The sequence below is a fragment of the Pongo abelii genome, chromosome 21 (assembly GCF_028885655.2).
Source record: "Pongo abelii isolate AG06213 chromosome 21, NHGRI_mPonAbe1-v2.0_pri, whole genome shotgun sequence".
Lineage (NCBI taxonomy): Eukaryota > Metazoa > Chordata > Mammalia > Primates > Hominidae > Pongo > Pongo abelii.
Genome location: NC_072006.2, coordinates 61,741,066 through 61,756,916, shown reverse-complemented (window position 1 = coordinate 61,756,916; position 15,851 = coordinate 61,741,066). Strand labels below are relative to the sequence as shown.

Here is a 15,851-nt window from a genome sequence, read left to right as displayed (position 1 = left end):
AACCTAGGTAGACATACCTTTGCCAAACCCCAAACACAAGAGACTAAAATGCAACCCAGTCAGAGCCCAGACATATTTTAACCACAAACACCCCAACAGCTACCCCTCGATTGATGTAATTTTCTAAAAAATCTTAAGGCTCCTCCTACCCAATAAATCCTCCACTATGTATAATAGATTAACTAAACTTCTGCCCTAATACTGATATGATACCTTGAGCATAACCCTCTGAAAGTGCTGCCCCAGTACACCATAACCCTAAATCAACCATTCTCTAATATGAATAACCCTCTCAGCCAAACCTCTGCCAATTCAACTTTAAAGACCCTGAATTCCCAGAACTGTAAACAACTATTTCTATTTCTTTCTTTCTCATACTTTAATTTTCCACTTAAGTATTCTATGCAGTTAATGTAGCTTAGCCACTCAAAGCAAGACACTGAAAATGTCTACATGGGTCCACACAACTCTATAAACAGATAGGTTTGGTCCTGACCTTTTTATTAGTTCTTTGTAAGATTACACGTGCAAGCACCCCTACCCCAGTGAAAATGTCCTCTAGATCACCCAGATCAAAAGGAGCAGGTATCAAGCATGCACAAATGCAGCTCAAAACACTTTGCTCAACCACACCCTCACAGGAAACAGCAGTGTTAAATCTAGTAATAAACAGAAGTTTAACTAAACTATACTAATATTTAGGGTTGGTTAATTTCGTGCCAGCCACCATGGCCATACAGTTAACCCAAGCTAATAGAACTTGGCGTAAAGAGTGCTAAGCTCCATCTAAGTTGTAAAAAACTCCAGTTGAAATAAAACATACTACGAAAGTAGCTTTAATACCCTGAAGACACAGTAGCTAAGACAAGAACTGGGATTAGATACCCCTCTATGCTTAGCCCTAAACCCTAAATTAAGTTACATTAACAAAACCATTCGCCAGAGTACTACAAGCAACAGTTTAAAACTCAAGGACTTGGTGGTGCTTTATATCCCTCTAGAGGAGCCTGTTCTATAATCGATAAACCCCGATACATCTCACCACCTCTTGCCCCCGGCCTATATGCCCACCTGCAGCAAACCCTAAAAAGGTTATAGAGTAAGCACAAGCACACGCATCAAAACGTTACGTCAAGGTGTAGCCCATGAGGTGGCAAGAAATGGGCAACATTTTCTATGTCCAGAAAATCTCATGACAGCCTTATGAAATCTAAGGGCTTAAGGAGGATTTAGCAGTAAACCAAGAGCAGAGTGCTTGGTTGAATAAGGCCATGAAGGACGCACACACAGCCCATCACCCTCCTCGAATACTACTCTAGAAATCACTATTACTGATAATTTTCTACACAGGTATAGAGGAGATAAGTTGTAACATGGTAAGCGTACTGGAAAGTGCGCTTGGATAAACCAAAGTGTAGCTTAATCCAAAGCATCCGGCACATCCAGAAGATTTCATCATGACCTGACCACTCAGACAACTCTAGCCCCAAACCTCGCTAAAAATATTATCAAACTATCTTAATCAATCCATTTACCTTAAACAAAAGTATAGGCGATAGAAATTTCTACCCTGGTGCTATAGACACAGTACCGTAACGGAAAGATGAAAGAACTGTATCAAGGACTAAAAAGCAAAGACAAGCCCTTATACCTTCTGCATAATGCATTAACTAGAAATATCTTTACATAGAGAACTATGGCCAAGTCCCCTGAAACCAGACGAGCTACCCAAGAATAGCTGAAAGAGCACACTCACCTAAGTGGCAAAACAGTGGGAAGATTCATGAGAAGCGGTGACGAGCCTACCGAGCCTGGTGATAGCTGGCTGGCTTAGTTCAACTTTCAACTTGCCCACGGAATTACTTAATCTCCCTGTAAGTTTAACTGTTAGTCTAGAGAGACAGACAGCTCTTTAGACCCTTCCTACAGAGAGTAAAAAACATTACCACCACAGCTGGCCCAAAAGCAGCCACTAATTAAGAAAGCATTTAAGCTCAATATCTAACTATCTTAAATTCTAACCAGTCTACTGAACTCCTAACATCACATTGGACTAATCTATTACTTAATAGAAGCAGTAATATTAGTATAAGTAACATGAAGACATTCTCCATTGCACAAGCTTACATCAGACGGGAGTAACCCACTGAGAGTTAACATCCCAGTATTAATAAATGATATAATAAATACCATATTATTTGCACTGTTAACCCAACACAGGCATGCTCTAAGGAAACATTACAAAAAAGAAAAGGAACTCAGCAAATCTTACCCCGCCTGTTTACCAAAAACATCACCTCTAGCATTACCAGTATTAGAGGCACTATCTGCCCAGTGACATATATTCAACGGCTGTGGTATCCTGACCGTGCGAAGGTAGCATAATCACGTGTTCTCTAAATAGGGACTTGTATGAATGGCCACACGAGGGTTCAGCTGTCTCTTACTTTCAACCAGTGAAACTGACCTATCCGTGAAGAGGCAGATATAAACAAGTAAGACGAGAAGACCTTATGGAGCTTTAATTCATCAATGCAAATAAAAACTCCAACAAGCCTACAGGCACTAGCCTCCTATCCCTGCATTAAAAATTTTGGTTGGGGTGACCTCGGAGCATAATTCAACCTCCTAACAACCTAAACTAAGCCCACACTAGTCTAAGTGAGTTATTACACACCGACCCAATAATTTGATCAAGGAGTAAGTGACCCTAGGGATAACAGTGCAATCCTATACTAAAGTCCATATCGACAATAGGGTTTACTACCTCGATGCTGGATCAGGACATCCTAATGGTGTAGCCGCTATTAAGGGTTTGTTTGTTCAATGATTAAAGTCCTATGTGATCTGAGTTCAGACCAGAGTAATCCAGGTCGGTTTCTGCCTATTTAACATTCCTCCTAGTACGAAAGGACAAGAGAAATAGGGCCCACTTCATAAAGTGCCCTCACTCCATAGATGATGCCATCCCAGTCTCTTAAATCATCACACATCCTACCCAAGAACAGGGTTTGTTAAGATGGCAGAGCTCAGCGATTGCATAAAACTTAACACTTTATAATCAGAGGTTCAACTCCACTTCTTAACAACATGCCTGTAATTAACCTCCTCCTGCTCATTATCCCCACTCTTATCGCAACAGCGTTCCTTACACTCATCAAACGAAAAATCTTAGGCTATATACAACTATGCAAAGGACTCAACATTGTAGGTCCCTACAGACCGCTTCAACCATTTGTTGATGCAATAAAACTTTCACCAAAGAACCCTTGCGTCCCTTAACATCTACTATCACCCTTTATATTATTGCTCCAACCCTAGCCCTCCCTATCGCTCTCCTCTTATGAACCCCCCTCCCTATACCAGATCCTCTGATTTTAATGTAGGCCTCCTATTTATACTAGCCACATCAAGCCTAGCCGTCTATCTATTCTATGATCAGGATGAGCATCTAATTCAAAATATGCACTCATCAGTGCACTATGAGCTGTGGCCCAGACGATTTCATATGAAGTCACCCTAGCTATTATCCTGCTATCAGTTCTACTGATAAGCAGCTCATTTAACTTACACACACTCATCACAAGAATTCCCATCACGGCCCCTAGCCATAATATGACTTATCTCCACACTAGCAGAAACTAACTGAGCCTCTTTTCATCTAACAAAAGGAGAGTCAGAGTTAGTCTCAGGCTTCAACATCGAATATGCCACAGGCTCATTTGCCCTCTTCTTTATAGCAGAATACATGAATATTATCATAATAAATGCCCTAACTACTACTATTTTCCTAGGAGCACTACACACTGTATATTTACCAGAACTCTATACCACAAATTTCATTACCAAGACCCTTCTAACCACTCTCTTCTTACAAATTCGAATGGCATACCAATACTGCTACGACCAACTCGTACATCTTTTATGAGAAAACTCCTACCACTTACATTAGCATTTTGCAGATGCTATATCTCAATGCCTGTCCTAATTTCCAGCATCCCACCCCAAACATAGGAAATATATCTGACAAAACAATCACCATACGTTAATACAACATGCTGAGCGCAAAGGTTGCACCCTATAGGATTTCATTTAGATGATACTCTTGTAAAGGCAAAACTATAGGGACAAAAAAACAGATGAGTGGTTTCCAGGGGCTGTGAGTTGGGAAGGATTTGACGACAAAAAGAAGGAAGAGAATTTGGAGGCGGATGGATCTGTTCTATATCTTGAACACAACTCTATGCATTTCTTAACACTCACAGAGCTGTATACCAAAAAGGTTCAGTTTTACAGCAGGCAAATCAGACTCAATAAACCTGACTAAAGGTACAGGTACAAGGCCTTGGAAGGGGCCTCAAGGCTTAGCTTCTTCAGCACTGCAGTGTGTCTGCCTGTCACCAGGCCCCTTAACATTCTCACTACTGTTGGGTTCAGCCACCAGCAGCAATGGCAGGAGAAGGGAGGAGAGAGGCTGGGGTGTTCAACCCCTGGCTCCCCTCGCCAGGCCGAGGCCCATCTACAGCTGTTCATCCCCTGGCTCCCCTGCGCCAGGCAGAAGCCCCTCTACAGCTGCAGCTCATGCTGTGCTCCAGGAGGCCCGCCCACTGCAGCTTGGCACAGGTGTTTCACCTTCCCTGCTGGCCTCTTCATAAAATGTCCCTTAATCATTAAACTCTCCCTAATCACACACACAAAATTTAATACAAGAAAAGCTTTCAAAGAAAGTGGCTAACTAAAGCCAACATTAAGAACATCAATAAATGACTATTTATGTTCAGAAACTTAGAATTCCTACAATATGAACACATATATGCTATTTGTGTTTGGATTATTAAATATTCTAAATCATTTTGTACTTTAAGTAAAATGGAACACGAGAAATGGAAGGGAACGTACGTCACTCCAGCAGACATCGAGCACAGGCCCAGTGTGCATCTGCTGGGCTTTTGGAATGGTCTGTCCACTGTCTTGAACTTCCCAGCAGCGAACCTGTAGTAACAAAAAAATTCAATGCAAACAAAGCAATTTACGATGTATTGCTTGCATTTAACACCTAAAAACTAATGGGATAACCTTAACCATACATAGACTTCTCATAGCAACCTAATTATCTAACTTCAAGAACAAAGAAATTAAAATATCTATGAAAGCAACTGTTTTCTTATGCCTAAGCTATTAAAATAAACAAATTCTATTGCTTACACATAAAATTGCAGATAATTTTCTCACGGCATCTACGAGATATGCCTTCCAAAGTAGAATATCACTTACCCATTACCATTCAGAGAATCAAGACCAAAGTAGAAACTTACCTCTTTTCTGAATATTTTATATAATCTCCCCTCCGTTAAAAAAGTAATACATTTTAGAGATTTTGTAAATATGGCAAAAAAATAAAAATCACCCTAATCACACCACAGACAACCACAGCTAATGGTTCTGTGTGCTCTTAGTCTTCTCTCCATGTACACATATCTTCTGGAAGACACTAGATTATACAGTATCTTCACTTTTGCAGCTACAGCTTTCCTCAGCTGCATCACTAGCCTGTTCAACTTTAAACATCCTTTTTTTAAGCAGCAAATCATCTGAAATCTTTCTAGAAATTACATGTAGAAAGCAAGCTTGCTCAACCTTGACTACCATCCTCCCTCCTGTTCTCCTAACCCCTGCTGTCCCTGTGCTGTAGGCTACAGTTCGAAAGCTTTTCCAAAAACTTACAATGGTATTCCATCATACAAACATACTATACATTGCCATTACTACTGGATATTAAAATTTTCAAAATTTTCACAAGTTCACAGTGCTTTGGCTGTTATAAAGGTTAATTTAGATAATGCAGATGAAGTACATTATCAGATTTCCTACTCAAGTCCCAGAAGGGTATCAATGAGATAAAGGGTATAAGCTGAAGGATTTTTGATAACTATTGCCAATTATCCTGTGGAAAAGCCAACTTACATACTTACCAGCCATACATGTAGGGTTTCAGCTTATCCTTGCTGGCACTATTATTCTTTTAAACTTTTAATTTTGTTAATTAAAAAAAAGAGTCTTAAATTTGCATTTATCTGATTACAAGCATGGATGAATGGTTCAGGTTTATTCTTTCTTTTGTGAAGTCCCTCTTTACGCTCTTTGTTTATTTTTCTACCACAGTTTTCTTTCTTTTAGTAAACTGTAATTTTTTTGTCTTTCTTTTTGTACATGATGAGTAAGTATCTAGGCAGATCTGTGCTATTATTTAATGTGGAAAAAGTTTCACACACACCTGAGGAACACTGTCAGGATGCCAAGAAGGGGAATTTGTTGGTGTGTGCCACTGGGTATAATGTTCACTCTGGATGAATATGACATTTGATTTGGGAATAAACTTCAAGAGACTGAACTAAAGTAGAAAATTTCGAGCAACACATATGATTGTGCTTTCCTAACAAAAACGGATGTAAGAATAATGTCTGCCATTCAGAAGGGTTCACACCCTCTAAATTGATTTCTTAAAAAAGGCCATAAGTAAGTCTAACTGATTCATTTACTTGGGAAACAATGGAGCTAAAGCTAACCTTGGCCATACAAAGAGAGATGATTTATAGAACACATATTTAAGGAGCACTTACATCATTAGCCCATGATCCTGCAATAAGAAAGTTCCCCGGCAAGGTTGGTGGGCTAAAAGATAGACAACCAATGCTATCATCAGGAGATGATGTTACTTCAATATCCTGCGGGAAAAAAGTCAATGTGAAAATGTATGCATGCTCACAACTTCATTCCAAATTGTTTTCTTTCTCACTAATTACCTCACGGTGGCCTTTCCTTGTGTTCAAGAACTAACTGAATTAGACCCTTCCTTACTTTGATCAAAGAGAGGAGTAAAAAATAAGCTAAAGAAAGTACCAGCACCACCAGGACTAGCAGCAGCAGCTGCTAATGAAATGCCCATGGTCTTGTTTTCTATATGACCAGTTCACTCTGGCCCCACAGTGCTAGATCAGTTTTCACCTGCCATCTCCTCTCGCCAACCATGGGAATTCTGAGTCAACAGTCCTGGCTGGGCCAGGCCCTGGGAATCTGCACCGGAATCTGCACCTTGGGTGATTCTGGAGACCTGGAAGGCCAGGAAGAACAGGACACAAGTACAGGGGACACATTTTCTGTGCTCCAGTGTTTGAGAAACATGAGTTAGACAAAGTTTCAAAGCTTTCAGCCCAAAGGAGGCTCCCAAGTCATCTCGGGTTCTGTCCTTGATGGGAGAAACTCTGCCCAAACTCTTCCTACAAGCCCCAGGAAGCTTTTCATGGTACCTTCATAGGATTGTGATTGTCTGTGGTTGCGCTGCCAAACATGCTGGTCCCACTGGTTCCAAAACCTGAGGTTGTTCCAAACAGGCTCATTTTGACCCTAAAAAGTAATGAAAAATGTTAAGGATGGGTTTTCTCGCAAGTAATATCACTGAGAGGCAATGGTAAGATAATTAACGGGCAGAAGAGAAATACTCAAAGTGGTTTGAGGCCAGGCTTCACTTTTCAGACAAGAGTGCAATGAGCAGAGTGCTTTCAAAAAATAAACCTTCTATTTTAGAGTAGTTTTAGGTTTCCAGAAATAGTAAAGATAGAATTCCCATACACTCCATATCCAGTTTCCCCTATTATCTCATATTAGTACGGTTCATTTGTTACCATTAATAAACCAGTATGGATACACTGCAGATTATTTTGTAGTCACCAGCTAGAAAATAAATTCACTCATTTTTTACATAGAGACACTGAGCTGCGCTCCAGGAATATAACAGTAAACAAGATCGCAGGTCCCCGTGCTTTCAGGTTTCCACCTAGTGGGCATTCACTTTCTTACTAATTTCTGCATTCTAGTTTAGGCCAGTATCTGCGTGAAACTACCTAGAACAACCAGTCTGGGCAGCCAATCAGCAATTTCTTCGTAAGTTTTAAGAAGGCTGGGCATCGTGTTTTGGACATTTACCCAGCAAGAACCTCTCCCACCCTGGGTTTTTTCCTGGATATCATAATCTAACAGGCCCACCAGGGTTTGGTCAGGGCCTCTTGCCACTCAGGAGTTGGGACTCTAATCTCACCAGGCTTCATTTTCCCGCTCTGCAAACATAGAGAACATTAACACATTCTCCAGGGCTACTCTGGGGATCAAATCAGATTATGTAGAAAATGCAGTGTCTAGTTCATAGTGGGTACAATAAACGACTTTCCCTTCTTTCTTCCTTCCAACTCCCCGAAGAGTTACATACACTGAAACCACATTTCAATCCTACTACCCCATTACACTGAGAAGTCCTCCATACCAGTCACCTCTCCAAAGGGAGCCAAATGGCTGAGTGACATCCTTGCTAACAAGACAACACAGAACAGAGAAACTGCAAAGAATTTGGGGAAGGCATTTGAGTTTCCTCAGCTTCATGAAAAATAAGTGCAGAACAAAAGGTCAGAGCAACAGCTACAAGCACATGTATATTTTAGTGAACGTGAGGGGATGTGGTGCTTGCCGGCCACATTTCTGCCCTCAAATGCAGAGGTACTTGGAACACCAGTTAACTGTATGAACGAACAAAGGCATGACAAGGCTTCTGCAATCAGTCCAGGTGCTGGCTACCTGGCTTTGGACAGGTCACTTAACCTTGATTTTCTCATCTGTAAAACAGAGACACTAATACCTACTTCACAGAGTTACGAGAACTAAACGAAGCCACACACACACTGCCTAAAGCACTACAGGTTCTTAATAAATATTACTTTCACTCTATTCCTCTACCTCAACCCTCAAGTTGGGAGAGAACATTTCTGCCGTTAGGGATGAACTTAGGGAAAAGAACATGGTAGGTGAGAGTCGTTCGTGTTAGTCAGTGTGGACCACACCTTATGCTGAGCACTACTGGGAAGCTTCCAAAGTTCAGAAGGCACGGGCATCTGTGGGACCCACTTAATCTCTTCCCGCTCTCTCCTGCCTTGCTGCACCCCAGCCCTCCTAGCTCTGCTGGCTTCCTCTCTCTCCTGAACACAACAAGCTCATCCCTGCCTTGGAGCAAACCTAGTGCTGTTCCTTCAGCCTGGGATGATTTGCTTCTCCCTCCCCACAGATACCTCCGTTTGAATCTTCATATCCCAGTTCAAAAGTTGCCTCCTCCGAACTTCTTGGGGTGATGAAACTGTCCCAAATTTGAACTTGTCATGTTTACGCAACAGCGTAAAATTTCCAAACTCACAATGTACACTTTCAATGGTTGAAATTTATGTTATGTAAGTTATACTTCAATAAAGCTGTCACACGTATTCTTTTTTTAAAGTTACCTCCTCAGAGGCTTCTCTGCCAACTTTAACATATCTAACCTTCCAACAACCCCTTGCCTTCTTCACAGCACCAGTCATGACCTGGAATTTCTTGTTTACACTCAATCTCTTCCCCACTAGAATGCTGGCTCCAAGAGGGCAGCCACTTGCCTGGATTCTTCCCTTAATGCATACTCAGTCCCACAGTACAATGCCTGGCCCAGGGCGGCTGGTGTTGAATAATACTTACCTGGAGAAGTACTGCCTGTACAGTTGCACCTATATACGTATACAATAAATACTTGGCGGGCTAAGACAGAAACAGACTTAGTTTCAGAGAGTAGTAACTGCTACGAAAGAAATGGAGCAGGTTGACGTGGAAGAGGCTAAAAGGGGATGCCCTTCTGCAAAGCGGCCAGGGAAAGCTTCTCCCAGGAGCTGACATGTATCTGACGAGACGCCAGACGTGTAAGGGGGAGGGACAGAGGCGACAGACACTGCATTAACGCAATGTGACCCTTCCCAGGGGCTCAGTTCCCCCACAAGAAAAACGATGGATTAGACCCTAGGTGACCCCTAAGGCCATTTCCAGCTCTGACCTCGCTTCCAGGGCCCAATAACGAAGCTTAGTCAACAGTCCCGCTCGCGCCCCAGCATCCCGCAGAAGCGCGCTCCCCGGAGGCAACTCGGCCTCTGCGGACGCCATGGCGGCGGGTAACGACGGGACGCGCGCGGCACGGGGCCTACCTGGGGGGTCTCGCCCCGGCGGAAAGCGGCGGCCGGGAGCAGGAGGGTCTAAGGAGTTTGCGAACCTGCTCTGGCGCGGAGGACGAAGGCGAGGAGCGCCGACAGAAATTCCAGGAGCCCAAAGCCTCCTCAAGCCTGCGGTAGAAACTGCCCCTGACTACCGCGGAAACAACGCGCGTGCGCTCTGGAGCCACTTCCTGCGTCGCCCGGAAATCGTCGAAGAAAAAGGCTCCTTTTCCCGCAAGGCGACAGCACATGCGCAAAAACGCTTTACACCAGCAGTTTGCGAATTGGTCGAAAGTTGATGTAGCCGCTGCAAGTTGCTAAGCGACTGCTTTGAGAAATCTGCAACTGGCCAGGCGCGGTGGCTCACGCCTGTAATCCCAACACTTTGGGAGGCCGAGGCGGGCTGATCACCTGGGGTCAGGAGTTCGAGACCAGCCTGGCCAACATCGTGAACCCCCCCCCCCCCCCCGCCCCGCCCCGCGTCAGTACTAAAAATACACAAATTAGCCGGGCATGGTGGCAGGTGCCTGTAATCCCAGCTACCTGGGAGGCTGAGGCAGGAGAATCGCTTGAACCCAGGAGGTGGAGGTTGCAGTGAGCCAAGACCATGCCATTACACTCCAGTCTGGACAACAAGAGTGAAACTTCATCTCAAATCAGTCAATCAATCCGCAACTAGGGCTAATGCAAGGTAGCTAGCTGTTTTCTCTTCTGAATTAATTATTGCATTTATCATGTATAAACATCTAAAAGATTCTGATTGCTTCCAATTCAAGTCCAAGGCCATCCTCCGAGAAGCTGCTCTAACGCTGCCTCCGAACGAGGCGAGGTCGGCCGCGGGTTTCCCACCCTGGCCTCCCTGTTTGCCCTCTGGGATACCCTGAGCCCACCTCGGGGCTCTTTGGGCCTCAGTTTCCTGCTGCATGGTGGGGAAAATGATGCCAGGGCTGTTCCTAATTAGGGTCAAGTGAAATCACACGTGAACTACTCTTACTAATAGAACATTCCGTAGAAATGTTAAGGGATTCTTATTACTCACACACATGCCCACTCCAAATATTTCAGTTGGTTGGTTCCTCCCAACCCCTACTTTTAGGAGCGTTTGAAGAAGGAAGTGAAGGAAAAGACAAACCACAAGGAAGGGATTTCGTGAGGTTATGTAGGTACCCTGGATCCTCTCCTTCACTGCTCAGTGTGGTCTGCGTGCCTTGACCTTCTTAGGGAGGTTTAGGATCTGGGGTATCTTTTTATAAAATGCAGATTCAGTAGGTCTAGGACGGGCCTAAGAATCCACATTTCTACCAAGTTCCCAGCAGAGGTCGCTGGGCCACGAACCACAGTTAAGTACCAAGGCTGTAGATCATTTAGAATCCTGGGCAGCTTTTTAAAAACTGTGATGCTTAGACTGCACCCTTAGAGATTCTGATTTAGTAGGTCTGGGCTAGAACAGAGGAAATTAATATTTTTTAAAAGCTCCCCAGGTGATTCTAAGATGCAGCCAAGATTGAGAACCTCTAGTCTAGACGATGATGGTAATAATAGCTCTTTTGAGCATCACCCTATGCTAAGCGCTTTAGATGCTCCATCTTCTGTAGTTTCCAGAACAGCCCTAAAAGATAGGTATTGCAATTATCTCCATTTTATAGATATGGAAAGTGACGCTGACAGAGGTGATGTGACTTACCAGAGCTCACACAACTGATACACAGTAGGTCCATGAGGTCTGTCCTGTGCCTGACCCTCCTACCAGCAAAGCTTCGGACTCATCTCTGAGAAGTGCTTCAACTACATTTTCTTACCCTTTTTCAATGGAACTCCTCTTACTATCTTTCCTTCAAACTCTCAAAAGCCCTCCCAAAGCTCTCTCAGGGTTTCGAGACATATTCTGCCTCATTAAATAGTGTATTTGTCTTGTCTAGATTCCCAGATTTAAAACTTGTATCTACTTCCGTGTATATGCTTTGCAGCACCAAGCAGAGTATCTTACATGTGTTCGTTATTAATACTTGTTGCATTTTATGGTTCAATGCCCAATGTATCTTCCAGAAGCCTCTATTATGATACAGATTCCTCTATAATCCTGGTTATTCAGCATGCTCTATAAACTCTTCCCGCTGTTTAGGATTATGTAGTTGACAAACTGCTTTTGCATATACCATCAATGGAACCACTGAGGAGCAGTATGCTCGCCCAAATATTATAGCTAATATTCCAAGACTCTTGTTACATGAATAATCTCATTTAATCCTCACCATGACCCTACCAAGTCATTATTATTGTTGTTATTCCCATTTTATGGTTGATGAAACTGAGATCAGGTTGTAACTTGTCCCAGCCATAGCGGCAATGAGTAGAGGCAGAATTGGAATGCAAGCAGCCTGCCCCAAAACCTAACTCTACACTTCCACAGGTGGCAGATTATGCTGATTTATGTTTTCCCTCCTAGAAACAAAAAGGGACAGCGGTATTTTATTCTATTTTATTTTTGAGACGGAGTCTTGCCCTGTCGCCCAGGCTGGAGTGAGTGCAGTGGCACGATCTCGGCTCAGTGTAACCTCTGCCTCCAGGGTTCAAGCAATTATCCTGCCTCAGCCTCTCCAGTAACTGGGATTACAGGTGCACACCACCACGCCTGGCTAATTTTTGTATCTTTCGTAGAGACGAGGTTTCACTATGTTGGTCAGGCTGGTCTTGAACTCCTGACCTTGTGATCCACCCACCTTGGCCTCCCAAAGTGCTGGGATTACAGGCGTGAGCTACCGTGCTCTGCGAGATCAGTAAAATTTTATCCCTGGGTATGATTGTATGATTTTTGAGCCATACAATATAGGTGAAAAATAATTGAACAATAGAAAATTAAATTTTGGTAGTGACTATCATTCAAACTGGTAAACTTTTCTGCCATTTTTACACAGGGAATATTTATGAATAAGTACAGTTTCTATTTAATTGCTAGGTGAATAGAAACTGAACATGCCTATATTCTTAGCATGAGTTACTTTTCATTTTGAATTTTTAATAAAAGAAATGTAATATGTTGGCTTAAAGTTTTGTGAATAGCTTGGTTGCAAAGAAGCACACATTAAGTGTAGCTTTACAGGGAATTGGGGCATCCAAAGCTGATTAACAAAGCGGATTCCTGTTGAGCGTATCACACAGAAACCCTCTTGGTTTTCCCCAAACTCTTTTGTTGTGACTCAAGACTCTTTCACCCCATTCCTTAAGACAATGACTTGAAAATATTTCAAAGAAATTTCCACCCAAAATAGTGGAAGGAATTGAGAGAACAATGAGCGTTTGCCAGCAGAGGGCGATCTTGGCTTGTTTCTACAGGATTGTTTCCTTGGGATACCTATCTGTGTAACAGTGAACAGAAGTTCATTTAGCAAACAGAAGTGCACGTTTCTCATTATTTCACTACAAAAACATTTCATTGAAAATCTTTTAATGTACATGTATATATAGCTTAGAGAATCTGTTCTTTTCAGCACCACTGAACAGATTATCTACATCAAACTAGCAGCTTAACTGAGACACTCAGTAAGGAAGTCATAGATGGAAACCCTGGAGGGTTTTCCTTATTTTTATAAAGTGCACTATGGTTTTTCTTCCCTATGAACTCATAACTTCTAATCACTTAGTATCACCAATGATTATAATCAAATTTCTCAGAAAACGGGGGATATTACAAGCAACTTTTAGTTTGTTAGGGTCATTATGAACCCTTAAGGGAAAACTAAGAGTCTCTGAGCACCTTTTTGTTGTACTAGTTTTTGTTGTTATTGTTGTTTGAAACAAGGTCTCACTCTGTCACCCAGGCCTGAGTGCAGTGGTGCAATCATAGCTCACTGCAGCATTGAACTCCTGGTCTCAAGTGATCCTTCCACCTCAACCTCCCAAGTAGATGAGACTATGGACGTGTGCCACCATGCCCAACTAATTTTTAAAAATTGAGATGGGAGTCCCATTATTTTGCCCAGGCTGGTCTTGAACTCCTGGGTTCAAGCAATCCTCCTCCTGCCTCAGCCTCCCAAAGCTCTGGGATTACAGGTGTGGCCACCGTGCCGGAACTTGTTGTATTAGTTTTTATAAATTTTAATTATAAAGATTCCAATCTAATGTTCTTTCTTGATTAAAATTATGGAAATATCCAAATTAGATACAGTAGATGATGGTAGATGGGATGATTGTTATCAATTACCATTTTAAATGCTAAGTACTATGGCAATCCTTTTTAGAAAGAAATCTTTAGAATTAGAATTCTAGATGGTTCCCAAATAGCTACTAGCATTAATTTTTCATTTTCATCTAATAAAGACAGGTAGTAACGTCAAACTATACTGTATTTGCTCTCCTTCCATTTTCACTTCCGAAATAATTGAAAATTATTTTAAGTAAATTTGCAATAATAAACTTGAGATGACTTAATTATCCAAACTGGAGGTATCTGTCTTTTTCAAATTTATTTTTAAATTTGGATGACTATCGTAGATTTGTCACTCCTTCCCATTTTGATAGTATATCCTAAGCCAGATGTGTCGTGGCTTAAACATATTTTTAAGTTAGTAATATCTTCCTTTACAAAGCATACCAAAGTTCAGTGACACTGTTACATGTTAAAGGAGTAAGTATGGTATAAATTCAGAGGAAAATTTTTCTTATTTATAAAAATGTTTTTAGAATTTTTGATAGTCTCACGAGTAAGTAAAATTAACAGCATACCAGAATGTTCTCAAAATGAAATGTTTGGTTCCTATGTGACCAGGGAATATAACATAATTGTTAATTGTATATATGGTATCAGGGGGATCTTGATTTGACACTAGCCAATAATAAGACTTGCAGACCTTTCCGCACAGTGAGGACACAGACCACACATGAAGTACTTTACCTGTACTAGTGCCATGGTACCCACACTTTCTGGTTTGAAGTCCCAGCTCCACTGCTTATTAGTTATGTGACCTTGGGAAAGTTATTTAATCTTTCTGTACCTTTGTTTTCTCACCTGTAAAATGGGGATGATTTTTTAAAAGTACCTAGCTCATAAGGTTTCTGTGAAGATGCAATGAATTACTGTTTACAAAGCACCTACAAAAATACCTAGCGCATAGTAAGTGCTATGTATGTATTTTCCTTTATTATTATATTACCTTATTCAATCCTTACTACATACAACCTCTTGGGCAGGCCGAGCCTCACAGGTGTACCACCTGTGCAGTCACCCAGGACCCCAGGGCTAAGAAGGGCCTGTGCTTGGTTTAATTCTCTGCTGCTATCATCTTGAAATTCTTAATAAAAAGGGATCCCACATTTACATTTTGCATTGAGACCCACATTTTCTTGAGGTCGGTAGTATTATTGTCCCCTGATATTATTGTGGCTTTGGACAAATAGCATCCTCAGTGTTCTCACCTGAAAACTATGGTGTAGTTACCCAGTAATTACAAGGTCCTTGGGAGAATTAAATGACATACTGAATCAGCAGTGATTGGCACATATAATTTCTCAGAAATGGTATATATTATTATTATTGTTACCATTTCTCTTTATAAAATAGCTAACCTAATATTTCCGTGCTTCTATAAATTCTTATTCTTGCTTGCAAGCACGAGAAACTTTCAGTGCAGTTAAAGGTTTACTGAAAGTACAGAATAAAATCATAAAACTCATCTCTGGCAAAATTAAGATAGGTTTATGGAGGGAAAAGGTCACATATTTACTGCTGGAGAAGTACCTTATTAAAATCTGAGGCTTCTGTAGATCTTAAAACTGAAGAAGTTTTTTGTTCTATAGACCTAG

At 41.8% G+C, this 15,851-nt stretch overlaps 1 protein-coding gene across 2 annotated transcripts in view; it reads right to left on the bottom strand.

Annotated features, from left to right (window-relative positions):
- The window catches only part of RAE1 (ribonucleic acid export 1), a 28,038-nt gene extending 17,797 nt beyond the window's left edge, over positions 1 to 10,241 (bottom strand). Inside the window, exons 1-4 of one of the 2 annotated variants that reach the window (XM_024238453.3) lie at positions 10,112 to 10,241; positions 7,308 to 7,404; positions 6,621 to 6,725; positions 4,900 to 4,992 (exon numbers count right to left, since the gene is read on the bottom strand). In XM_024238453.3, the coding sequence (XP_024094221.1) occupies positions 4,900 to 4,992; positions 6,621 to 6,725; positions 7,308 to 7,397 (288 nt within the window). In that variant the 5' untranslated portion in view covers positions 7,398 to 7,404; positions 10,112 to 10,241. 2 annotated transcript variants of the gene reach the window in all.
- Positions 10,242 to 15,851: the final 5,610 nt, after the last annotated feature.